This window comes from Penicillium diatomitis, assembly GCF_028827545.1.
Source record: "Penicillium diatomitis strain IBT 30728 chromosome Unknown utg000004l_segment0_segment0, whole genome shotgun sequence".
Lineage (NCBI taxonomy): Eukaryota > Fungi > Ascomycota > Eurotiomycetes > Eurotiales > Aspergillaceae > Penicillium > Penicillium diatomitis.
In genome coordinates, this window is record NW_026623176.1 from 919,074 (window position 1) to 945,185 (window position 26,112).

A 26,112-nucleotide genomic window follows, 5' to 3' on the forward strand; every position below is an offset into this window, starting at 1 on the left:
GTCACATTTGGGAAGCCCTGTTCACGATTCTCCCCGTCTTTTTTTTTCCTCGGCCCCCTTTTACCATTTCCTCTTTCACGATAAAGATTCACCATCATGTAAACCCAACCCCCCTTCTAGCATCCTCATACACAGGCGTATTTCTATTTCAAGGATCGGTCTTTTTCCCTGTTGAATGTTAATGTCATTTATATTCCACTACCAAGATTCAATTTCCCTAGGCTGTCTGTCTGATTTCTTGCCGTTCTGGTGGCGTTCGGGTTGAGGGACATTGTCATTTCGGGTGATGGCAGCTCTCGGTGACAGTCTGGAAGAGATTTCTACCATACCCCCGCCAACCCTTCGCAGGGACGCTTGCCTACTCAAAGGTTATATCATGAAGAAAAGTTCTGTGCTTAAATCACCCATCAGACTATACCTGTTCTAAGATATTCCTCGCCGCGTTCGACTCATGCCGTCACCTCGCGGCTACGTTTGAAAGTCAATGTCTTTCAAGATGTCGCTATCAGACACGTGGAGACAAATTACAGTTACGGCAAGACTTTTATTTTTCCTCAAGTTATGAATATCTAGCTATGGCAGCAACATAAATCAGCTTAAGATATGTAGGGATAGTAAGAGACCGACATGGACCTCGGCGGTGGGTCGCAGTACTAAGATTACGTAGGCCACAGATACAGCCTGGTTTGATACATTTGAAAAGGTTCGGTCGATAGCTTTCTATCCACAGCGATAGGGAATATTGTAAAAATATAGGAGATCGGAAAGACAGAAAGATAGGGGAATGTTACGTGAAGCTAAAATAGGAGAAGAAAGCCAGATGAGGCAAGCTTTGCACAGATCATCAAAGTAAAAAGAGAGAGAGAAAAGAAACAGATGTGTGTGAAAGGAGAAGAGGACAAGGGGAGGGCATTATTGTTGGCCTTTTTCAGTAGGATATCATTGTCATGCGTGTGATGGTCCATTTGATTGGTATCGAGCAATCGATTAATCACCCATAACCTCGTCCTCATCCGAATCAGCGGCCGAGGCAGCGTCTTGCTCATCTTGACTGTCGTCTCGGTCGATGTCTTCTTCAAGGAGACCGCGATTACGAAGGTCCTCATCGTCGTCTTCCTCGACCGGTTCAGCATCATCCGCTTCGCCGTCACCTTCGTCCTCGTTGTCTCCGTGGTCGTGATCTTCGGCGGCTTCCTCGTTCTCCGCTCCACGGTCGTTATCTGAGATTTCGTGTTCTGCTCCATCTTCGTCGTCTTCATCCCCAATACGCTCGGCGGACTTGAAATCCTTCTTGCCAGTGGAAGTCTCGCCGTCAACTCCCCCACCAGTTGATGCTCGCTTTGTTCGACTGCGAGGCGCGCTACGAGGCTTGCGCTCCTCCAAATAAGAAAGCACCTCCCGGTAATTGTGACCCAGCGTATTTTTGTGACGGAGAAGACGCTTTTTGAGAGAGCCACGTCGAGATCCCGAAGCATCGATCACGCGGCCGATGATGGCCAACACCAGCTTACCGGTCAACTCACACAGACGCTGCTCGGCAATCATGCTGTTTCGAAGGCGTTCATTGGCAGCAACTTCATCGTCGGAATCACTCGCTTCCTCATCGTCCTCTGGCTCATCCTCTGATGCCGGCTCGTCGTCTTCTCCAGGTTCTAGACCGCGATTTGACTTTTTGGCGAATAACCGCTCGGCGAGGCTTTGGATCTTGGAGACTTGGTTCTCACCTTGCGCTGGAATCTCGTGGACGAGACCTTGGGCTTGGAAAAGAACATCTTCATTGTTTCCGACGCCCTGTCCGGCGTTGCGCAAGGTACTGAAAAGCGTGTGTAGATCTAAATAGGTAGTGGCAGCCGTGAAGCGAATGTCATCAAGGCCATGTCGTTCTTGCATGATAGCAAGAAGAGCAGTGACAAATGCCTCCCGACTCTTTGCCAGCGCCTCGAAGTACGATGTAGAAAACGAGGCTTGGCCGTCCTTCAAGGCTGCCGCCAGGGTCTGAACCTTCCACATGAAGTAGAAGAGCAGAATACGAATACTGCTGACGACAACTTCCGTTTCTGCCCGGGCAATGTCTTCGTCATCATCCAATTTGCGAGTGCCTCGCTGAATCATGTGCATGAGAACGTTGAATGGGGCCTCAGACGCATCTTTCTTGGATTTGGAGTGAGACTTGGGCGCCGTCTCCAAGATAGCAGTACAATCAACGATGGCAGATAGGTTGACGATTCGCATCACAGTATGAGCCAGCTCGGTAATTGTTGGATCGGGAATAAATGCCCCGGCCTGAACCTCCTTCTTCCGGTAGAGCGCGATCAAGGTATCAATCATGTCATCCCAAAGCTCCTGGACCTTACCCTCCAGAGCATCCCGCATTTCTTCGGAGCTCTTTGCGTGCAAGAAAGCCACGCTAGCTTCAGCAAGCACATCTTGGTCCGAGTGAGTGAGAAATTGCTTGTTGATGTCGTTGAGCAGCGTCGTGTATGCGGTCGCATCTTTCTGCAGATCCTGAATGGTATCCAGGTCCACAAGATGCTCGAGACGCAACACCGCAGATGCTGCTTCTGGCGCCGACCCGAACTTGTTTAGAAGTTGAGGGATGATTTGAGCCAGGCAATGTGAGATTTCCTCTTGTAATTCGGGGATCTTAGCGGTCAAAGCCCTCACCTTGCGACCTCGCTTGTCGATATCAGATTTCGCGATATCAAGTACACGAAGCTTGACGGCTGCGCAAAGAATCTCCAAAAGAATAGATTCTTGCCCTTCACTCATCTTGTACAAGGTCCTGACCAAGCCCGTGGCATCGTCCTCTTCGGGCTCATCCTCGATCTGTGAGTGGTCATAGAGGAGGTAGCCGGCGAGCGACTGCCACTGAGACAGCTCCTCCACATATGGGTAAATAGCTTCGGTTGCGAGGACGAAGCGGGAATCGGCTGGCGCACCAGAGAGGACATTGCGCACAGACTCGGGCGCCTTTTCCTCGCCCTGATCATCGTATGCTTGGAAAATTTCCACCAAGGTCTTGAATTTGATCCATGAGCGCTTAGGTGATTCGTATTCGTCTTCGTCTTCGTCATCAGCGAACATTTCATTGACTTCGTCCGCAACTTCTTCAATCGATGACTCGAACGCATCCTGCACATTCGCGGCGAAGAAGCGCCCAGCTGTTTTCCGAACACGGGGATCGATGTCGAATACCAGTCGACCGACGGCATCAATGTCGCCCGGTTCAAGTAGGCCCCCCTCGCGAAGATGAACCAGCAGTTCGATTGCGGCCACACGGACGTGAATATCAGCGTCCTGCGAAGCCATCTCCACAATCCTTGGACGGAAACGATCGGTGAAAGAATGAAGAACTGCAACATTGTCCTTGTTTTCGTAGAGTGGCAACAATTGTTCCAAGACAACCAGGCGAGTATGCGCTACCACATCGGCAAGGGTCCAGCCCAGATATCGCAAGTACTGGCCCTCGAAGAACATCTCCCTGTACGTCGCAATCCATTTACCGAGTGCAGTCAAGCATTCACCCCGAATCACGCCATCGACGTCTCGGTAGCGGTGAACGAAGACAGTATCAAAGCCGTCTTGAAGGAACTCGTCCAGACGCTCGATCTTGTTTTCGCCTTCAGAGATAGCGGTTTGGATCGCTCCGATGCGACCCTTGTTCTGGGTTTTCTTCTTCTTTTCGCTTTCAAGTTGTTTGCGAGAAGTTGTCACGGTTGTCATCACTTCTCGGGCAATCGTACACAGAGCTGTGGTCATAGCCAGTGAGATGATAGTGGCAGTGTGACGGAAGGGCCGAATTCCTGCTGTTGAAATACAAGAAATCCAGATCTGAATGTTTTCAAAAAGCACAACGTCCGTGTACAAGATCGAAGAGTGATGGAAAGTTTGGATTAGTGCGGCAAAGAATTCTTCCAGAACTGGTTGAAAAGCACGGTATTTCTTGTCTCTGGCCATGAGAGGGTATTCGGGGATCTTGTGCGCGATGTAGACTTCTTGAAGTTCCGTAATATGCTCCGGCGCATGGTCCACCTCAACCACCTGCTCCTCGGTGATTTCCAGATTGTCGCCGGTGCATCGAAGGATGAAGTTGACCAAGTCACGCATGGCAAGTGCGGGATTCTTCTCATATTGACTGAGCCATTGAGCTGCCGCTGTCTCGGAGTTGTTGCTCTTTCCGAAAACCTCGGCTGTTGGGTAGGAAACAGTCAGACTCAGAAATTCAAGAATCGTGTGTGGTGTTTGCAAATCAATGGCAAGGTTTGTTTTCTTACCGTAGAGACCTTGTTCGCCTGTCACCAAACTGGGCCTGGCCTTGATTTTACGAGGGCGCGACATTGGCTGTCGACCATTCGTTGCGGGCCGAAATGCGAGCTGTCTTCCTACGCCGTTGCCGGTGACCTTAGGCTTCTTGGCGGCCGGGGTACGTTTCTTCACGGCAGCTTTCTTTGGCCCCTTTTTGCGGGTGGTGGTCCGTCGCTTCTCGCGGATCTCTTCCTCGTCGGCCTCTTCGTCTTCGGCATCATCGGACTCGGACTCTGCGAGATTATTTTCACTGTCGGATTGATCCAGCGCATCGCCGCGCTTTCGCTTCGCACTTGTATTCGCATCGACAATTGAGTGATTGGTCTGCGAAAAGACCTCGGGCCGTCGCGTCGCCCGACCTGATTTGCGTCGGTCCTCCGCGGGCGTGGACGCTGGACTGCTTGCGTTGTCCACGTCCATAATCGTTTAGATATCGGCCCCGGACTGAAAGCAAAAAGGCTGCGACGGGTCCAAAAAATCTGCGGATTAGCCAAATTCATGTGTGGTCAAGCGTGTTTGAGGATTGCTGGTGAGTGTACCGTAGAGTTTCGAGCCAACGCGCTGTGACGAGACGCGCTTTGCGACGTAGTTCGCCGCACACAGCAGAGGCAGATTGCAAAGGCCGCGTAGTTATCAACAGACTTGATCACTTCTGATGAGTGGGAGTAATGCGTCGCCGAGGGTCATTCGCGGCATGCCACAGCGTGCGGATAAATTGATTTTTGGGAGACCGTTCAAGCATCCGATTGTCGATGAGAGCGGGGGTTTAGCGTAAATCCACAGGAGGTGCGACGCGACTTGGTGCCTGAGCGCCTGACACGCTCGCGGTGCCGGTGACGGATGACCTGGCTTGGAGTCTTGTGGTACCTTACTCTTAGTCTCTTACTACCCGCCGATGATGTGCAGCGAGGTACCCAGGGACCAGACCTCACTGCGGTTTCTCCATATCGACAAGCGGTAGTCGATCCGACTGCAATACTACGAGGGTACAGCCCAGAAGATGAAATCTCGGCCTGGCCTTTTTACTTCGGCCTGAGGATCGTATGTCTGTCCTGAATGGCATCCCAATGCGTCAATACATGTATCCTGAGTAGCGACTGCTCCTTTTTAAAAAGATGCCAGAAGATAATGGACTGGATAAGGTAACTAAATGTCAGTCGGTCAAGTTCAATCGTCGACACACATGTAATCTCCAATCGGCCGCATCAAGGCCGTCCGCCATATCCTGCCGCCTAATATCTGCCAAGTACCTACTGACAGGCCAGGTGCGTACTAGTACTGGGTAGGATGGAGGCTTAGATGGATCATCTTTGATTTATTTACACAGTATCATTAGAATGCTGAGCGGGCCGATCTGGTCAAGGTTGTGGCGATGCTAAAGCGGGACAACCCTTGATCTATCGTGACCTCATCGAGGGAGCCGTGGGAAATATATTCGCCGGGGTCATCCCTCGATGGGGGGTAAGAATTTCCATCAACGTCATGCAGCACAGCCTGCACAGGGCATGGTCTTAATGCATTAAACGATACGAGAGCAGGGCTTTGCATTCTGCAGTCTGCACTGTCAGCTCCTCACGATAATTAAAATCCTCTCGCCCATACCTGATCGATGTACTGTGCTCAGTGCTCACTGCTCAGTCTACTGACTCGCCGAGTACTCACTGACTTAGTACTGGAGTGATGTAGTCCTTGGGCATGCACTGATGCAGTATGTAATATGTACTATGTACTGTGTACAATGTACGCATTGATGTGACGCCAGTCAAGTCCGCCGTTCTGTTGACTTGGGGTGATCGGAACTCGAAGTTCATACTGGATTTGACGTCTGGACCTTGCCTCAGTCGATCCCCGGTCCTCGTGACCATCACGTGCCTGCATGAGCTTCGACGCGGATCCCGTCAGGCTTGGCGGACGCGGCGATTGCCGATGATTCGATGCTGCAGGCGTTGCCGAGACGGCCGAGCGCTGGCTACTGCGGCGATCCATGATTCTTGTGTGTCATAGAAACTCGCAGAGATGAGCGTGCTTCAGTCTGCTTCGCTCGGTCTCACGGAGTCCAGCAAGTCATGAGGTGGTTGAGGTGACCGGTGTACGAGCGCGCAAGGAAGATTTGATTCCACAGCATCTCCGCCCTCAAATATCGTCAGATTCACTCATTCCCACTGGACTAGACCGACCCCGGGGCGGTCCCACCTGCACGCACCGCAGCCACCGGATGGTATCATTGGAATCCCACTCAATTTTCTGGGGTAAGAATGGCGGCCCTCGTCTTAAATGCGCCAGGTCATCCACATTGGACTGTGAGGTTGCAAAAGATGACACAAAACTAAATCCTAACGCCCTCTCCTTCCTCCCGGTGTCCAGGTGTGATACTCGCATCGTCAAAGTCAACTGCAAGATTCACGATCGATCTTGGGAGTTATCGTTGATAAGCTCCTCGTCGTTCGGTCCACCTTTCTTCTTCCAAACGCACCACATCTTCAGAGTTTGAAGGCCCACACTCATCCTCGACGCAGAACCACGCCAACCATCTCAATCGTCGTCATCATCAAAATCGAGTCGTCGCCATGCGACAACCAGCTATGCCGATCCGCTCGCCGTTCGAGTCGTCGATCGCGAAGCCCGGTCAAGGCAACGTGGTGCTCTCTCTTCTTCCTCCGAACAACCCCACTCTCACAACTCTCACATACAAATACCCATTAAAGTTGGTCCCAAGGGCGTCCAGCTTCGTGCCCGGCTCGGAGGACCTCGACGCGTCAGAGACATCTTCCTCCAGACCAGTGCATCTCTATCTCCTGACATACGGCGGTGGTCTACTGCCTGGGGATCACATCGAGGTGTCCATGCAATTGGAGCCCAGGACACGCATGGTAGTCACCACCCCTCAAGGAAGTACCAAGATTTTCAAGACCGAACCCAATAATGCCAACGGCATCAAGTTAATCAAGGGTCATCGGGAACAAATGCCATCAAATCAACATCTCGCCGATATGAGTAAGCAATCCCTTGATGTCCGCATTGGGCGGCAAGCGGCGCTGTGCTACTTGCCAGACCCGTCGGTGCCCTTCAAAAATAGTCGCTATGCGCAAGTGCAAACTTTCACCGTGGACGCCTCTGCCAGGGGCGGCGAGCGCAGCAGTCTGTGTGTGTTGGACTGGGTCACACAGGGTCGGACGTCCCGAGGCGAGAATTGGGACTTTCGCTTCTGGCGCGGACGAAACGAAGTTTGGGCCTGCGACAAAAAGACGGGTCGCAAGCGACTACTGCTGCGAGACTCGGTTATCCTGGACGACGAGACCGATAATGACGCAACGTCAGAGGAAAGCCTCACGGTAGAACATGGCAGTACTGGACTGGACAGCCACTCTGCTCCTCCAGTGGGAATTCAGCCACCACCGGCTGAGCACACATCCTTGAATGTGATCAAGGAGCGCACGCGCCCACACGGAGTGGTTGGCACTTTGATCATGGCGGGCCCGGTGTTCGATAGTTTGGGCTCGTTCTTGATGCATCAATTCAATTCACAGCCTCGGATCGGAGGTCAAAATTGGTCCTCGACCGCACAATCGTCAGAACCCGACCCATCGCTCAGTTCCAAGGGTGAAGTGACATGGACGGCTGCTCGCGTGCGCGCGGGATTTGTCCTTGTGAAATTTGGAGCCAAGGACTTTGAAACAGCCAAGGACTGGCTTGGAGGTTTGCTCCGCAAGGAAGGCAGCATTGTACGAGAATTTGGCGAGGAGGCACTCTTCTGCCTTTGAGACACCGTTTCTCCTTATTATCTTTCGAGCTCACTGTCACTGGGTCTTTTTTTTTGTGGGAACCTCTGCTCCAACACTTCATGGGACTAATTATTGCCTTGTGATTTTATGCATGATTTGCGCTCGTTCTGCGCTTGTGACACGTGCCTTTATTCGCTCGAAACCCCGTGGGTACTTTGGACGATCATCTGGATGATAAAACCGACCATCGATAGCATGGTGTACTTACTCTTGCTTGATTATTCAAGCTTACCACTGTACTTGACATTTACAAGCAGGTATATATGGCAGACTGGTACTGTCGCGTCTCGTTTACCCACCAAATGAACGGTGAAAATTTCCTGACATACTCTTGCAAACTTTGCAAGAAAGATGACCACTGATACCCCCATCATCAGACTTTCCATGATTCTAATATGTTCGAACCTCTAACTTATAATTATGTACACCAATCGAGACGCCTCGATGCTGTAGAATCGGACTTGAGGCCTTGCCGACCAAGAATCCTCGCAACATGTCGTTAACAGGAAGCCTCTCAAACGTTCAGTCATCGTGTTCCTTCGGGATCAAAAGAGTATGTAATTGCCCACAAATCGATGTGCGCCGACAGCATGGACTTGTGTCTACCTGAGCCCAGAGTCCCAAGTGTGTCCGCCACTCCCTGCTCGTAGCATTCTAGTAGCGGCGGCCAAATCGTCCACATTCAAAATATCCACTCCCTCTCGCAACAAAATCCGCCAAACATAATCTCTCAAAGCTCGCGGCCAACCTGGAATGCCCCGGTATCGCACCTTTAACCCATGACTATGAGCAATACGGATCTGATTCCGAAGCATTTCAAGTTTTGTATCATCAAGCCGCATATGCCAGGTCAACGCAATGGCTTGCCGAAAAGACACCGAGGCATAATAACTATTGCTCGCGTTGAAGGTGCCTGCATCGATGTATTCCGGCGTGCCCGACAGACCCTGTCCCACGTCTGTGGATCGTCTGCTCGCTGGTCGCACGCGTCGTCGCACCCGTTTACTTGGTGATTTGATAGTTCCCACGAGCTTGTCCAATGGCGCATCAAAGAAGACGTCTTTGTGTGTTGTGTTGGCGATGACAAGATCAAAGGGTGTATTACCTGTTCCGACCACGGTGATAGGGCCTTGAACGATCTTTTCACCATTGAAATACGTGAGATATCCACGTTCTCGCAAGGGGGCCAGCTGCTTCTGAAGCACCGGCCAAGTCACGCCACCGTCCGTCTTGAGATCGATTAACAGGACCAATGTCTGTTGGGGAGCTGTGTCATATACGCCGACCGGTGCTGCATGACCACGCCGAAGCGACTCAGCCCTGCGGTTCTGGTAGTCCAGAATCCGAACGAGAGGACCGATGTACATGGACTCCAATGTCCTCGTCGCGGCCAAAGAGGATGGCGTATGTCCGACATAGAGCTCCTCGTTGAAGAGCCACACGTCGGCTTCGACTCCAATGCATCCTGCTCGTAGAGCAGAGAACAGGGGTACAGTTCGCCAGTAATCGTTGTGTGAGTGACAGCCCACCGGCACCACATCTCCAGGAGTTTGGAAATCGACGAGCCAATGCGCCGCGTCGTCTGTGTCGATTACGAACTCAATCTGGGACCACGATCGTACTGCATGACTGAGAAACTTGTCTGGGAAGAATGCAATTCCTATTGACACAGCAATGGTTGCGAATTGGATGAATCCTCTGCAAATCCCGGTCGTCAGTTGATATCCACATTCAAGATCTTATTCAAGACTCCTTCCGCCTCGGGCCTGGACTTAATGCAACATATGAGTTGACAGCACGGTGAACTAGCCAGTCAGGGCCGATCTTCCTCGCCGAGTCTCCCTCGTTCATTCAATATGCGCTCTCGAGCTCATGAATCCTGGGGATGGGCAAAGGTGCTGCAGTACCGCGCCAGGACACGGTACTTTCAACTTGGTACTTACAGCATGACGGACATGCCCGAGTAGCTGGAGTTCCTGCAAGCGCTTGTTCCCAAGTACCCAATTGACTAAGTACTATATCTCTAAATATGCTTCAGCTTGTCATGATCCAGCTTTCCCACTTCTATGTACCAGTGTCTCTCACCTTGATCAGTGGCAACGTGCCATGGCTAGGCGCAAGGCGGCATCGGCTTTCGTGGCGAGTTCCACGGGGGACCGCGATGGACCGAACAAGCCAAGGGGGCCCACCTTTGCGTGGAGAATTACGACGGCGGGCTGACCGAATCACCAACTCAATAAGGTAGGAGTGATGAAATGCATATCAAATGACTATGAGTATGATGGAAGTAGAAAAGTTACGACTGAATCGGAGGAGCGCGAATTGGGATTGACGTGATTAGAAGCGGTAAACACCCAGCTTGAATATTCGTAGGTGTTTCAGGCGAAGACAGAGTTTTAGTGGAAGTTGGGACGTTGTTATTACAGCATGGCTTGATACTACTTTGTGCCCTCTACGTACGGTGACGTCTCAGTATTTAGAGAACAATTGAGGCGAGTGTCAGGTCACACTGCCGATGCCAGTCTTCAGGCCCGAGTCGGGTCTGCCGTGGCACATCGCTCTACGGCATAACTAACCTTTCTTCTGTCCGATGTCTCTTAATGTCCGAACTGAGTGGCACGACTACGACTGAAATGAAGCAGATCGGGTTACAGAACACTACTCAAGGGAATAAAAAAGAGTAGTGAAGCAGTGAAGAAGCAGAAAAACTTTATGATTGATCTGCGACCCGAATGGTCGCCTTATATACATGAGATTGCAGTAATCCAAACACCAAGTCAGCGTAAAAAAGACCGGACAAATTGAGCCAAGCTTTTGTTGAAGAAAAACCACAGAATGACAAGGCGCTTGACGACCCCGTTATGTGCAAATGCGAGTCATATCATTGCCACACTACTCAGCCTCCTGCAGAGACTTCACATAGGCCGCGGCCCGAGCCTTGGTCTCTTCAACCATCTTCTCGTCTCCACCCTCAGCGACCAACTTCTCCTCAAAGGCAAGCCACTTCTTGAAGAGGAATCGCGCCTGTTTGGGTTTGACCTTCTTGCTGGGATCAATGGTAACAGATCCCTTCTTGTGCTGAAGTCCAAGGACGCGCTCGAACAGGCGGCGCACCTGCTCAGCATCACCGGCCTTGATCTCAAGATCGATCAGGATGTTCCACAAGTCGATACGCTTGGGGAATGAGGAGAGCAGGCCTTCGAAGACAGTACGACCACGCTCAACGTCGCCATTGGCGGACCGGAACTCCAGCTGAGCGAACTTGGATGTCGTCTCAACGTGAGTGTGTGCTGGCAGTGACTGAAGAGCACGCGGTAGTAGACCGCGAGCACGCTCTGGAGCGGCCAACGAATCGAAAAGGAAGCTGGCGTAGTTCAAGAAGAACTTGGGGGATTGAGTGCCAATCTTCTTCTTCATGGCATTTCGGAAGAGATCATCCGCTTTCTGTAGATGTAGTCAGTCGCTGTCATCAAAGTTTTCTGTACGCCATCAATCCATGGGTGATGTGTTGGAATGGTAACATACCTCGTTCTTGCCGGATTGAATGTAGATGCTGATCATGCGGTCATACATTTCTTGTGGCTCATTGTACTGGCAAGCGCGCTTGAACACTTCTTCGAGGCTGTCGTCGTTACCGTAGGTGTTTTCGAGGTTAAGAAGTGCAACCCAAATGTTGAGCTTCTCGGAATCCTGACCCATGGTGATCGTACGCAAGGCACGCTCGGCAATAGTCCGGGCCTTTTCAACCTCACCCAGCTCGAGCTGGAAGGCCATGTACTGTAACCAGAGCAGCGACGAGTCCGGCTCACCAAGAAGAAGTCGCTCGTAGTCTGCAACGGTTTGAGGACCATTCGCATCCAGATCGCCGGTACGGTCAACCTGAATCTCCGGCTTGCTCTTCTTCCTTTTCTTCTTCTGTTGCTCCTCATCTTCATCGCTGTCAGAATCGGCCATGGTCACGTCCTCACCCTGAACGTTGCCGCTCCAGTCGAAACCACTTGCGCCAAGTCCGCCTTCCTTGGTAGGACCGTTCGCAGGCTCTTCCTCATCACTGTCTTCGTCACTATCGTTCTCATCCTCATCACTGTCGTTCTCGACTTCAACACCGCCCATGGAGAGGTCATCATCCTCATCGTCACTGTCGTTGCCTTCGAGCTCAACGCCGCCAGCCTCATCCTCTGCGTCCTCGTCATCACTGCTCTCGTCCGCCTCGCCCCGGAAGTGAGAAGCCTTGAGCGAGAAAGAGATTTTGCCAGATTCGGTGTCAATTTTGACAATCTTGGCCTTGACAGCATCTCCTTCGTCATACAGAGTGCGGGCATCCTCGACACGCTTGTCAGCCATCTCGCTGCGATGGCAGAGACCGCTCACGTTGGCCGAGCGATCGATGACAATGAAGGCGCCGAATTCTTCAACCTTGCGGATTTTGCCGGTAACGATTTGACCAACCCTAAGATCGCGGATCGTCAGAGGAGCCTTGAAATCAGGGTCAAGCACCGAGTCCTTCAAGCTCATTTGCAACTTGTTCTGCTCTACATCGACGAGTGTGACACGGCCCTTGACAAGCTGATCGGTCTGGAAGGAATCTTTCCATTCCTTGAGATAAGAGTCTGATAGTTCCGACACTCGCACGTAGGCAGTAACGTCATGGCCAACAGTGACGAACAGACCAGCATCAGTGATACGCTTCACGAATCCGCGAACCACATCGTTGACCTTGATGTCACTGATAGATGAGGTCTCGCGATCTTGTACTGGCAATGAAGAGCTCAAAATCTTTGAGGGACGAAGAGACAGAGAGATCTTCTTTCTAGCCTTCTCGACAGCAACGACACAAGCGCGCAGCACCTCATTCTTGTGGTAGACGCTCGGATCGGCCTTGGAGTAATCATCAGCCATGTCAATAAGATTGACTGCGCCAACGAGAGCTTCGCCGAGCTGCATGATGATCTGCTTATCGGTAATCTTGGTCACACGACCGGCCAAGATCATGCCTGGGGAGACGTCTCCAAATGAAAGCTTATCGAAGCCATGCTTCGCAGAAAGGTCCAAGTGACCCTTTCCAGCATTGACCGCGGTGACCTGCACTTTCAGAGCTGAGCCGATAGGGAAATTCTTTTCCACATCGGTCAGAAGTGACAGATCGTCAGAAGCGTCCATGAAGCGCAATCTGCCACGCACATTAGGGGACAAGTTGATCCAAAGGCAGTCGTCAGCAATATTGTTCACGAAGCCCATCCATGACGAGCCCGCCTTGATTTGTTCCATATTCAGAGGTTCGGGATGAGCAGCATTCATGAAGCTGGGCTTGAGAGACAGCTCAAAGACCGGATATTTGCCGCTGCGATGGGAGATGGGGAGGAACTTGTGGTTGCGAGCATCATGGACACCCAGCACGCGAGCGGAGAGGAGCTGCTTCGCCTTGAAGAATCGCAAAGGCTGCTTTCGGTCCTTGATTTCCTCCCACTTGTCGAAAATCTCCGACACATCGATACGGCCTTGGATATTGTCCGCCAACTGCACGTTGATTTGCGTAGCCTTCACAGATACAACCTTGCATTTAACAATCCGACCATAGGAGATATCGGACATCGTCTTGATCTCTGAGTCAACGGAGTTGGCAAGAACATCATCTGTCTGCACAGGCTCCTTGATCTTCTTCGAAGGAGCGCTTGAGGCATCTGCAGCCTTCTGGGAGAGAATGAAGCGCTGGAAGTCAGCGTCGACTTCGTGAACACGCACAGTAATTGTTGACCCCTTGGACAGCCCAAACTGAGGCTTCGCAAGGTTTGCCTCCTCAATGAGTCGCTTGGGAACCAGACCGGTCAGACCACCCAGGAATTCAACGAAAAGACCCGCTGGCGCAATATTGCGAACAAATCCAGTCACGCTGGAATTCTCCTTCACATCCAGGAAAGTGCTAGGCATGTTTCCCTGCTTCGCAGACTTCTTTAAGCTGGCCCTGCTAGAGACCCGGATCAAACGATGAGCTCGCTGTGTGTCAAGAACCAAGAGATCATTGAGCTTTTGGCCAACACGAATTTTTGACAGAGTTGAGGTTTGTTTGGATGGCGAGCCGTCAACGATGTGCTGTACATCAAGACGGGCAACCAGATCTGTGTCCTCGAGCTTGAGAAGCAGATCGTCGCCAGACTCCTCAAAAACTGTGCCAGAGACGAGCAGACCAGGTTTGATATCCTCGAACGCTTGGCCGTATTTCTCACTGAACGTAGAGGGGTCCTTGCACGAAACGGCAAGTCGGCCTTGAGCAGCATCTACACTCAGCGCATGAACGTTCACAACCTGACCCAATCGGAAATGCTCAGTCGGATCCTTAATGAAAGCCGAGCTCATCTCTGAAACTGGCAGGAAACCACGCACAGTGCCATAGAATTGAATGACGGCACCGTGAGGCTGCAGGTTGACAATAGTTCCCGGAGACTGAGCGCCAGCCATGATATCCTTGTAATCCTTCCAAATGGCAGATTCACTGTTCAAAAGACTCTTCTTCAGGGTCAGGCGAATCTGGCGCTTGTCAAGGTTGACGGAGAGGATACGAGCCGAAATCTTCTGGCCCACACGGAACTTCTTCTCTGGAAACTGGAGTTGAGTGTCGGCAAAGTGCATCGAAGGCACAAGTCCGGAAATACCATCAGCGAGGCTGACTATAATACCATCCATTCCCGTGGCGCCAACCAGAAGCTTCTCTACCTTCGCCTTGACGATAGCTCCAACATTGACGTCCTCAATGCGCAGGAAAGGCTGCTCAATGACGGACTTCTCAAAGGACAAAAGGTAAAGATTGTCGATCATGTTGTATCCTACAATGCGGGCTTCGTGTGTGGATCCAACCCTGTAAGCACCTGTTTCAGGCGAAAGAGACTCAATCTTGCCATCCGAGAGTCTAGAAATGTGCACGAATCCAATATGCTTTGAGTCCCCAATTCGAGCGTACAAACCCATACCACTGGGGTCCATCTTCACAATCGTGACCTCGGGGACGATAGCAGATACCGCAGGTGCCTCGTCAGATGAGCCCGGACCGCGAGAATCGGAGGACATTTTCATAACATGGTCAAGCAGAGAAAAGCCGAGTTTGAACGGCTCTGAGCTGGGGAAGGTCGAAATGATGCGGCCCTTGATCTTGGCTCCCATTTTCCACTTGCGCTCAATGTCCAGCTTACCGTCATCTGCACCAGATTGCACCAAATCGACGACTGTGTCAAGCATGCCCATGATCTTTCCGGCCATTCCATCGGGGGTGACCTCGGTCAATAGAATCTCAGCGGCAACACCAGGAAGGAAGGAGTTGATGGTTGGCGCGGCGCTGAGGAAGTGTGAATTTTTGATCGAAGCGGACGATTGAAATTTGGCGGAAAGTTTGATGACGTTTCCGCTGGCATTGTGGCCGGTGACCATGCAGAGAAAGACCGAGCCCTCCTTGAGACTTGAGTACTCCACACGAGGATCGACTTCCTTGGAAGACATGAAACCCTTTAAGTCACTGCCCTCGATACCGAGATCCATAACCACACCGTGATCTTCGACACTCACGACCGCAGCCTGCACGGCCGTCTCCACCACAAGGTCTGTTTTCGAGAGTCCCGAGTTGGCCTGCCGCGGATCAATGGACAGCTCGAGACGTTTCTTGCTGCGGCTTCCTGCCTCAGTGGCCTCGGTGCCTGTCGAAGTGACATATGCCCGAAGATACTGGCCAATATAGAAGTGCTCCTTGAGGTCGAAAATCTCTTCATCGGAGCTCTCATCGTCGTCATTGTCGTCGTTCAGCATCTTTTCGATCTTGTCGTCCAGAACTTTTGAGACTGATGTGAGAGGTACGTAGCCAACAAGGTTGTTGGGCAATGAGATGGCGATGTCGTGAGCGGTGATTGCAGAGACCTGTCCAAGAATCATAGATCCCGGTACAATGCGCTGTTCAACGTTAGCGCGAAGCACCGTCGGATACTTTGCACTGAGGAGCATACCTTGTAGCTGAGACCTTCAATTCGCACACCTTCCTTCTCGGAGGAATCCTTGCTTGCAGACTTTTTGGCTTTAGATTTCTTCTTTCGAGATTTCTTAGCACTCGCATTTGCGTCCGCATCCTCCATTTCGACGTCTTCGTCTTCATCATCGTCATTTTCATTGACAAATTCACGGGTGGGCTTTTTCACGCCCTTTTGTTCAAACAGCACATCCTTGTTGGCTTGGATCTGAATTTGTTTTCGTTCCAATGGAGTCAAAACGCTGCCCCCGCCACGAGGGAAAGACGGCTCATCGTCGCGCAGGACAGAGAGCTCCGAAGCTTGGGGAGCCGTATCTCTTGGCTTGGACTCTGCTTTGCGATCCTCTGCTCCAACTTTGGCGCGCTTCTGCGGTTGCCGAGTATTTGTCTCTTCAGGGGCATTCCCCTTCCGCTTGATCGGTGCCATCGTTGGGAGGCTGAACCGATTCTTGTGTAGACCAGAGAACCTGTTGTCTTGCAAAGGAAAAAAAATTAAAAAATTCCGATAATTGACGGCAGAATATAAGGCGGTGAGTATGTAGCGGGACCGCCTTTGGACCAAGTCCGAGTCGGGCGTTCCCATCTAAAGATTGCGGCCCCGAGAGCTTCGGTAATTGCCTCCACTGCGCAGTAGGATGTTGTTTCTATCTAACACCATGACGAGTGTAGCTTTCTTATTCGATCATGCATTTTGTCCTTCATCGCCCAGGCTTGTTGCGTAAACACTGAAGGATTCGCCGCTTTGTGGTCTTAGAAGCTACAGGTAGAGCTTAGATTGGGTTATGATATCGCTGTTGTTCAATGTCCCCTTCACGTGTGCTTTAGAGCGCTAGTCGTGCAACACACGGCATCAACTGATGAACCAGTATTCTGTCACCAAAAGTTAGCTCAAGTAGTATTTGGACAGCATCAGCAGCGTGACAACACCATAGTAAGGCCTGGTCTGGTCGCCCGATTAGGCAAAATCAGGCGTAAAGTGACCCGCTCTACACGCTCCGCGTCACGACTCACGTCCGATGCGCGCAACACGCACTACCAGACCCGCTCTCTCATCTTGCCCCCTTCGGCTGGATCATTTTTCGCACCAAACCTCCATGAGCAATTCATGATCAACTACTGGGTTCGTGTCGATCGAGTACACAATGGTCGGTTTAACTGGTCTTCCTGAGCCACCACGATCAGAACCGATCCGACCTCCTTCATCCCAAGAGATACCTTCCTCCCCACCTTCTGTCGCATCCGAAGCTGCTGGTGGGCGCCGACAGAGAAAACCACCAACTGTTACGCCGCGTTCTTTCCGACGTTTTTTCACGCCACGATCCTTGCTGAACAGCGGGAATGCTAGTCATGTGAAGACGAATCGTCAGGCATTGAGGGCCCTCAATTCGCCAGCTGTTAATCGACTGGGTCCGGCCTTTACTCGATCTTCGAAAACGACTAGCCCTCGGACTTTTGCACATGGTCTACCGGAAGAGTTCCCTCGCACCCCAAGCCGAAAGCGCAAACACTCGTTCTCGTCAGTCGCGTCACCTGTGCAATCATCACCTTTAAAGAAAGTTAGACTTCGTTCGCCGGTTGGTGATGATGTGGAGCAAAGAGCTGTCCTCGGAGATATCGATATCACGGCCGTGATCACCAGAGGCCGCGATACATCGCCCGTTGGTCCACCCAAACGTCGACCAGTGTCACCCGTGAGCCGATCTAGGGTACTGCAAACGTCGGGTTCGTTATTCATGCGAACTCTCCAAGGTTCACGTACGAGGACTAAGATCACCAGGTCAACACTGGGAGCGGGTGCGTATTTGGATATTACACTCTTTAGATCATTGGGAATAACGTTGAAGTTGCAGGCTGGCAAGACCTCACGTCCAATTTCCATTCGCGTGCTGAAGATCGCCATTCCTGCTCTAGCTATGCCAACGAAGGGCAATTGGCGCTTCCTTTCTGTAACGCGTCATGTAACAGTAAGACTTCGTGAACACAAGACAACGTTTACTCGATCTGATGACTGATTGCGAACAGCGAACTCTCTGGTTGCCGTTGGTGACGAGGAAGGCGGGATTCGTCTGCTCGACTCATCCAAAGACGATGAACGAGGCTTTTCCAGCGCGTATCTTGGCTTTCGCCCACATTTGAATTCAATTATGGATCTTGAATTTTCCTCTGACGATCTTCTGTTGGCTACTGCTTCTGGAGATCAAACATCCTTGATCATCGACATGACCACTCAGAGAGCAATTCACTGTTTAAACAACCATGCCTCCTCTGTCAAGCGAGTTCAATTCCAGCCGGCATCTAACAATAAGGTCCTGGCGACATGCAGTCGCGACGGAAACGTGAGCATCTGGGATCTGCGATGTAAAGGTATTGAGCGTCCGTCATTGCAGGTCAGATGTTCTCTGGAGTCCGAATCCGAATCTGCACAGGCTGCAGTGACCGCCAAGATGACCTACCCTCAAGTGCTCAACACCATCCACGGTGCTCATGCGTACAGCACGCCCCATAAGGCAGTTTTGGAGAAAGCGGACTTGCCTCCGTTTGGCCGTTCTGATATCACAGTCACTTCGTTGGCCTTTCTGCCACCAGGCCAGGAGAATCTATTCGTCACGGCATCCGAGGCAAGCGCAAGTGTACGACTGTGGGACTTGCGGACAGCACACAACAATCGGCGCGGTCGGCCAGTGCTACCTCTCTCCACTACCCGTGAACCCGATAGTCACGTCAAATACCGGCGGTTTGGGTTGACCTCCATGGCCTTTGGTGGAGAAGGCGCCAGACTCTACACCCTTTGTCGAGACGGAACCGTTTACACGTATTCAACCTCGCATTTGGTGCTTGGGCATGCGCCCGAGTTATCACTGAACCACGCCCATCCTCGACGATCTGGGGGCTCTGACAAAGAGGGACTTGGTCCGTTACACGGCTTTCGTCATCCTCGCCTTCAAGTCTCAACTTTTTACGTGAAGCTTGCAGTTCGCAAGGCTTCCTACGACCGCCCGGAAATACTAGCTGTTGGCAGCAGTGATCAATGTCCGCTCTTGTTCCCTACAGACGAGAAGTTTTTACAGTCACCGGTGCAACTCTATCCAAATGACCTGCCTCCTACGCGAACTTCTCTCTTCACTACTCGATCTGGCCTCCGTCGTTCCAACTCCAGCGCCGGTCTTTCGGGGAGACTTGAGCACACAATTCCTATTTATGAGTCGGGCACTCCTCTTGTTGAAGGTCACCAGAAAGAAGTCACTGGAATTTCATGGACAGCGGACGGCGAGCTCATCACTGTTAGCGACGACTATTCTGCTCGCTGCTGGCGTGAAGGGCCAGAAGCTCGGGAGCTTCGGACCCAGGGCCACAAGGATGGCCGAGACTGGCAATGCGGATGGGCTGCATCGAAAGACTCGTACGATGATGAAGATGAATGACATTTTGAACTCATGTTCTACACTGGCGGTGGCGTTGAATTATTTGGGGAGTTACGTTGAAGATTGAGCATATTTGCACGGCGCTCAAGGGGGTTATTGTTTAATCTTGCTTTTAGCGTGTCATACCCTCTCACCTTGTTGGCAATTTATTGTTTGATGACATCTTCTGTCTATCTAGAGCATGTCTCTGTAGGGATTCTGTGAATCAATTCGTGAATATTCACCCATGTCGTCCGACCCGTGTCGCACACATCCATCTTGACAGAGTGCTATCCTGGGGATTGTGAGTGGAGAAATCAGCTGTAAATTCGCATCGAGTCTGACCATGCATGTGGGATGCGGACCATCTTTCGAAATGTTGTCCTCGAGCCCCTAAAGACGAATGAATAGCAATCGCATGACTTGATACTGAAAGCCCGCGTGCGCCGTACCTTCTTGTGTGGTCACTAGGTAGGAGTATGGACTCTTAAGTCTATGGTCAGTGGTCACTACGAGTAGTTATGGTTACTGGTGTACTTGCGTGGCGGGCGATAAGCACCTACTTGGGCGATAACGTCCGGGGCAGACCCGGAAAGCAAAAAAAATTCCGCAGAGCAACTCGAGTCTTTGCATCACTCACGCAATCTGCAAGCCCATCATGCCTCACAAACACAAGAGACGTGATAAGGATGATTCGTATGTTCAGGACGCTGTGCTGAAGCTTGGGCGTAGCTGTTCATTGATCTAACATCTACGCTGTCCACAGTCATTTCGATCTCCCGCCTTCAGTGATCGCGAAAGCACTGCCTGTCCGCGACCAACAAGCGAAACCGAAACCCGGTCAAAAGTCTCAACACGGTAAAAAGCCTCAGCCAAAGCCCCAGCCGCGAACCCAAACAAATGCAAAGCCACCAAAAGCTCCTGCAACGTCGCGGCGCAAGAATGCCACCGAACTCGACACTCCCAAGGCCTTCCAGCGGCTGATGCAGTACGCCAGCACGGGGAAGCGCCTTTCAGGACTGGACAACGGCGAAAAGAAGCAAGCGAACAAGAAGCGGAAACGTGAAGACTCCGACAGCAAAGAAAAGACATCCAAGAAGCCCGTCGACGACAAGGCTGCGCCACCAGCGGCCAAGGAGAGCAAAGATGTCAAGCAACCGATGCCGAAAATTCTACCCGGTGAAAGACTGGCAGACTTTGCGGCCCGTGTGGACCGTGAACTTCCATTGTCTGCGATGACAAAATCTAGCTCAGGCGCACCAAAGGTGAAAGATCACAAAATGACCAAACATGAGAAACATCTTCGCCGTCTACAAGCGGGATGGCGTGAAGAGGATGCTAAGATTAAGGAACGGGAGCAAGCTGAGCGTGAAGAGCGCGAGGCCGAGATGGAAGAGCAGCTGGATATCTTGAAACAGTGGGATGCGGAGGCACGAGGAGGCAAAGCCAAGAAGAAGGGAATAGCACCAAAGAAAAAGAAGGGTTCCAACGGAGCCGACGACAGCGGTGATGATGACCCTGATCCTTGGGCAAAGCTGAAGAAACGCGACAAGGAGAGGCAGGCCAATCCGTTCGAGGTCGCGCAAGCTCCGCCACAATTGACAAAGCCCAGGGAGATCTTCAAAGTCCGGGGGGAGCCATGGTTGATGTTGCTAATGTTCCAAATGCCGTTGGTAGTTTGAGACGACGAGAGGAATTGGCCAGCGAGCGAAAGAACATCGTCGAGGAGTATCGACGATTGATGGCCGAGCGGAGGCAATAAAGCGCGCCAGTTCTCGTGGGACACGAGTCTCACCCAGTACATATTCTACAGCAATATACCAATTCAAGCTTACAAGGAGACACAAAGTTGTTGCCAGTTACATACACTGCATTTTCTGCGTTTCTATGTAACATTCAATTAGACGTCATTTTTGTGGTATTTGAACATAATAATGGCCTAGGTGTTGCTCTAGTGCCCGTGACCATCATCCTGTTTCTGCTCCGGGTCCAACTTGATAATCGTGTCAATACGCATGATTGCAATGCAAGCTTCGACAGCACTCTTCAACTGCTTGATCTTGCTCATGCTGGGCTCCAAGACACCGGCCTTCAGTGTGTCATGAACGCGACCCTTCGTCAGATCCAATCCGTAGTTACGGTACGTCTTCTTCTTGGCGATAGCCTTCTCCTCCTCATTCGCATCACCATCCTGTACACGCTGTGACAGGGCGTGGCGCACGCGAAGCTGAGCGACCAACTCAGAGGAGTCCTTGGCGGCATTTACTGCAAGGGTCTTAGGAATGACCAGGAGAGACTGGGCGAACTCGCCAATGGCAAGCTGCTCGCGGGAACCCTAAAAGATTTGTTAGATCGGATAAACGTGGAGCAACCGGAGATGCTTTACATACCACTGTCACAGCGAATTCCTCAAGATAGATGTGAAGAGCGGTTTCCACGGCACCACCACCGGGTACAATACTTCCGCTCTCGAGGGTGCGCTTGATAGCACACAGCGAGTCATGAACAGAACGCTCCATTTCATCCAAACTGAACTCGTTGGCACCACGAAGAATGATGGAGGCAGAGCTGTGTGCCTTAGTTCCCTTGACCAGAATACACTCGTCATCAGAAATCCGCTCTTGGGCAACCTCCTCGGCGTGACCGAGGTAAGAGGCTTCGAATTTCTCGTCCCCGTTCAGGTCCGACAAAGTGCTGACGAGTGTGGCACCAGTAGCCTTGGCAATGCGGCGAAGATCCTCCTTCTTGCAGCGGCGAACGGCCATAGCGCCCTTCTCGACAAATGCCTTGAGCACCATGTCGTCAATACCCTTAGTGGTAAGAATCACGTTGGCACCGGACTTGAGGATCATCTCCACGCGCTCAAGAACAATGCCAGCCTCGCGCTGACGGATCTTCTCAAGTTGGTCAGGATCATCCACAGTGATCTGAACACCGAGCTTCATGCGTTCCTTCTGCAAGTTCATGTCCAAGCAAGCAATCTTCGCATCGGTGACGCGAGTCTTCATGGCCTGACTAGCCACAGTGCAGTTGAGCGCATAGCCGTTGACCAGAACAGATTCCGTACTGCTCTTTCCGTGTGCCTTGAGGAGATTGACAGCCTTCACAGGATACTTGACCTCACCCCTCTGGTTTGTTGACTTGACCTGCAGCATGGCGTCCACGCACATATTTGCGAAAAAGTCCGAGTCTGATCCAATGATCTTACTGGACATGGATGTCTTGGCAATGTTCACCAAGCTGTCCCTGCCAAGGTTGTCCACCTTTGTCGTCACATTCTCGTTCATGTACTTCACGGCTTCGCGCAGGGCAAGACGGTATCCGTTGATGATTGTGGTCGGGTGTATACGGTTCTTCATTAGCTCATTGCCTCTCCGCAAAAGCTCCGAGGCAATGAGGACAACCGAAGTCGTGCCATCGCCAACCTAGTGAAGCACTGGTGAGCATGCCATGAAAATTTGACCGTCTCGATGATATTCCTTGAACATACCTCCTTATCTTGCTGTTGAGCCAGGTCCACCAGAATCTTGCCCGCGGGGTGCTCAATATCGAGCAAGGAAAGAATAGTTGCGCCATCGTTCGTCACGGTCACATCCTAATAATTGCACCATTAGTCGGACGTACAATTTGCGTCGTCGCGGGGTATTGTTGGGAGGTTGCGTACCCCTATGTCGTCCACCATCATCTTATCCAGACCAGAAGGTCCGAAAGAGCTCTTAATCACATTGGAGATGGCCTGAGTTGCCAGAACTTCGCGGTGTCAATTGACCTTATCCAACGATCACGGCATTCATGGAAACTTACCATTCTGCTCGCGGACATCGGCACCGGTGATTTTCTGTCCACCCAAGACTGTGGGCACACTTTCTTAGCATGATGAAGTGCCTTTCGAGACAAGAAAACTTACACAGCGTATCCGCATTCCGCGGAGCCTCAAAAATGCCTGCCATAGCTAATAGGGTATCGAACAGGAGAATTCTCAGGTACGAAGGCAGAGCTCTTCAGGCGCGGACGGGGGGTTTTGCTTGGAGGACCACACTAAAAGTTCTGCCGTATCAGAGCGGTGTCACAGATAACATCCCACTTTTATTTGGGGGAGTCATACTTCGACATAACTCAAATCTTAACTCCTATTTTTGAGCCGGGTCTTTTAGGGTCAATTAGCCAGGCGCTCGCTTTCTCTCAACATGGCTAGTCAGAATACCACCGATATTCCCCCTGCGGCTGACGCTGCCCCTAGCACCCTGCCCGATCGTACACAAAACCCCGCCGAGGGACAGGCGGGCGAGTCCAAAAACGCCGCGAAGAAGGCCGAGAAGGCTGCCAAAATGGCTGCGGCCAAGGCTGAAAAGGCTGCTAAGCACGCCGCTGGAGTGAAGACTGAAAAGAAGGAGACTAAAAAGGCTCCCAAGAAGAAGGTCGACGGTGCTGCTCTTATTGGTATTGACGCGGCAAAAGAGGAGAACTTCCCCGACTGGTACCAACAAGTCCTCACAAAGGGTAAGATGCGAAGCCGTGTCTGCAAAGAAAAGTTTCTGACACTTCTCAAGGTGACATGTTGGACTACTATGATGTATCGGGCTGTTTCATTCTGAAGGTGAGTCTATCCTCTCTTTGAGCTGGTCGCGTGCACCGTAGCTGACGAGCACGCGCAACAGCCCGCTTCATACTTCATCTGGGAGGAAATTCAGGACTACTTCAACAAGAAGATCAAGAAGATGGGTGTCAAGAACTGCTCGTTCCCATTGTTTGTGACCGAGGATGTTCTGCAGCGTGAGAAGGACCACATCGAGGGCTTCGCTGCCGAGGTCGCTTGGGTGACTCACGCGTAAGTATCCCATGAAGATTTTGAGACGAGGTTGTCACATATTCACCGTTCTTTGATGCAGTGGCTCAACTCCTTTGGAGAAAAAGATCGCCATTCGTCCCACCTCTGAGACCGTGATGTACCCATACTACTCCAAGTGGATTCGCAGCCATCGTGATCTGCCTCTGCGCCTGAACCAGTGGAACTCCGTCGTCCGATGGGAGTTCAAGAACCCTCAGCCTTTCCTCCGTACACGTGAATTCCTCTGGCAAGAGGGCCACACGGCGCACTTGACTGAGGACGCCGCCCGGAAGGAAGTCTTGCAGATCCTTGACTGGTATGCCGATATCTACTCTGAGCTCCTGGCTGTTCCTGTCGTCAAGGGCCAGAAAACCGAGAAGGAGAAATTCGCCGGAGGTCTTTACACCACTACTGTCGAGGGTTACATTCCTGCCACTGGACGTGGTATTCAAGGTGGTACCTCCCACGGCCTCGGCCAGAACTTCAGTAAGATGTTCAACATCACCGTTGAGGATCCTTCTGCCAAGGCTGGTGAGCAGAAGGAGCCCTTGCACGTCTGGCAGAACTCCTGGGGTCTGTCAACCCGTACCCTCGGTGTCATGGTCATGATCCACAGTGACAACAAGGGTTTGATTCTTCCACCCCGAGTCGCTGAGACTCAAGTTGTCATTGTTCCTGTCGGCATCACTGCAAAGAGCACCGATGATGATCGTGAAAAGCTCAATGCCGAGATTGACGGACTGGTCGCCGTTCTAGAAGCCGCTGGCATTCGTGTTCAGAGCGACAAGCGCGAAGGCTACTCTCCCGGCTGGAAGTTCAACCAGTGGGAACTCCGTGGAGTTCCCCTTCGCCTTGAGTTCGGCCCTGGCGAGTCCGCTGGCCACTTTGTCACTGCTGCTCGTCGTGACATTCCTGGCAAGGATGGCAAGTCCACCCTTCCTTTGGCTGATCTCACCAGCGGTGTTACTGCGCTCCTGGAAACCATCCACACTGATATGTTCAACCGTGCCGACGCTGAGTTCAAGGCTCACCGTCCCCAGATTACCAACTGGGATGAATTCACTCCTGCGCTAAACGCGAAGAACGTAAGTTTCAAACTTTCTCGCCTTTGGTTCACGTCACTAAGCACTAACATTCGCAGCTTTGCCTTGTTCCTTTCTGTCTCCAAATGGACTGCGAAGACTCCATCAAGAACCAGAGTGCCCGTAAGGCCGAGGAGGAATCCGGCGAGGTCACTGATGCCAAGGCTCCTTCCATGGGTGCCAAGAGTGTGAGTAACGCTTTCCCTGGTGTGTTACTACAAGAAGCTAATTTTTTTTCTTTTTGAATAGCTCTGCATTCCCTTCGAGCAGCCTGAAGGTATCGAGGCCGGTGTCACCAAGTGCATCAACCCCAGCTGCTCGAACTTTGCCGAGAAGTGGTGCTTGTTCGGCCGCTCTTACTAAGTCAATCGATCAAATCTGGAGCCGTGGTGCAAATATCATTATCGACCCATTCTCTTTTCTAAATACAGCCGGGGTATCCATTTTGTTGTCTATTATATGAGTGTTCACCAAGAAAGGTCGGGGCCCGTGCAAGGTCCTCACAAGTGGAATGTGCTTCGTCAATTCCTCCGGAAACGAACCGGCCTTATTGGTTCACTCTTCGATACCTTACATATTGTGATCCTTGTTGTGGAGTTCGAGTATGGAGGGGTCACGGAGAGACCCTAGGGTGGGTGGTTATCTCGATGAGCTTATGAGCAGCAATGAGTGATGTCTTCAATTTTTGTGTCCGTATACCAATCATTTT

The 26,112-nt window shown here is 51.6% G+C and overlaps 8 protein-coding genes across 8 annotated transcripts; 4 read left to right on the forward strand and 4 right to left on the reverse strand.

Annotated features, from left to right (window-relative positions):
- Positions 1 to 987: 987 nt before the first annotated feature.
- On the reverse strand, positions 988 to 4,725 carry N7539_003617 (cohesin subunit IRR1; the record flags this gene model as incomplete). Its single annotated transcript, XM_056933219.1, has 1 exon — positions 988 to 4,725. One exon carries the CDS (start codon positions 4,723 to 4,725, stop codon positions 988 to 990), a length of 3,738 nt encoding a protein of 1,245 aa, XP_056790760.1.
- A 2,147-nt stretch (positions 4,726 to 6,872) lies between these two features.
- Positions 6,873 to 8,066, forward strand: N7539_003618 (urease accessory protein UreD; the record flags this gene model as incomplete). Its single annotated transcript, XM_056933220.1, has 1 exon — positions 6,873 to 8,066. One exon carries the CDS (start codon positions 6,873 to 6,875, stop codon positions 8,064 to 8,066), a length of 1,194 nt encoding a protein of 397 aa, XP_056790761.1.
- Positions 8,067 to 8,689: 623 nt separating this feature from the next.
- On the reverse strand, positions 8,690 to 10,035 carry N7539_003619 (uncharacterized protein; the record flags this gene model as incomplete). Its single annotated transcript, XM_056933221.1, has 2 exons — positions 8,690 to 9,785; positions 10,031 to 10,035. 2 exons carry the CDS (start codon positions 10,033 to 10,035, stop codon positions 8,690 to 8,692), a joined length of 1,101 nt encoding a protein of 366 aa, XP_056790762.1.
- A 944-nt stretch (positions 10,036 to 10,979) lies between these two features.
- N7539_003620 (putative rRNA biogenesis protein RRP5) lies at positions 10,980 to 16,519 on the reverse strand (the record flags this gene model as incomplete). Its single annotated transcript, XM_056933222.1, has 3 exons — positions 10,980 to 11,531; positions 11,613 to 16,019; positions 16,073 to 16,519. 3 exons carry the CDS (start codon positions 16,517 to 16,519, stop codon positions 10,980 to 10,982), a joined length of 5,406 nt encoding a protein of 1,801 aa, XP_056790763.1.
- Positions 16,520 to 17,234: 715 nt separating this feature from the next.
- Positions 17,235 to 19,514, forward strand: N7539_003621 (WD40 repeat domain-containing protein; the record flags this gene model as incomplete). The annotated part of the gene is made up of 3 exons (XM_056933223.1): positions 17,235 to 17,886; positions 17,943 to 18,056; positions 18,115 to 19,514. 3 exons carry the CDS (start codon positions 17,235 to 17,237, stop codon positions 19,512 to 19,514), a joined length of 2,166 nt encoding a protein of 721 aa, XP_056790764.1.
- Positions 19,515 to 20,151: 637 nt separating this feature from the next.
- Positions 20,152 to 21,175, forward strand: N7539_003622 (uncharacterized protein; the record flags this gene model as incomplete). The annotated part of the gene is made up of 2 exons (XM_056933224.1): positions 20,152 to 20,189; positions 20,260 to 21,175. The coding sequence occupies 2 exons, from the start codon at positions 20,152 to 20,154 to the stop codon at positions 21,173 to 21,175; spliced, it is 954 nt and encodes a 317-aa protein (XP_056790765.1).
- Positions 21,176 to 21,444: 269 nt separating this feature from the next.
- On the reverse strand, positions 21,445 to 23,443 carry N7539_003623 (chaperonin-containing T-complex alpha subunit TCP1; the record flags this gene model as incomplete). The annotated part of the gene is made up of 6 exons (XM_056933225.1): positions 21,445 to 21,828; positions 21,884 to 22,918; positions 22,984 to 23,088; positions 23,158 to 23,243; positions 23,298 to 23,345; positions 23,401 to 23,443. The coding sequence occupies 6 exons, from the start codon at positions 23,441 to 23,443 to the stop codon at positions 21,445 to 21,447; spliced, it is 1,701 nt and encodes a 566-aa protein (XP_056790766.1).
- A 237-nt stretch (positions 23,444 to 23,680) lies between these two features.
- N7539_003624 (proline--tRNA ligase) lies at positions 23,681 to 25,766 on the forward strand (the record flags this gene model as incomplete). The annotated part of the gene is made up of 6 exons (XM_056933226.1): positions 23,681 to 23,993; positions 24,044 to 24,090; positions 24,152 to 24,321; positions 24,383 to 25,406; positions 25,463 to 25,591; positions 25,653 to 25,766. The coding sequence occupies 6 exons, from the start codon at positions 23,681 to 23,683 to the stop codon at positions 25,764 to 25,766; spliced, it is 1,797 nt and encodes a 598-aa protein (XP_056790767.1).
- Between the last annotated feature and the right edge of the window lie 346 nt (positions 25,767 to 26,112).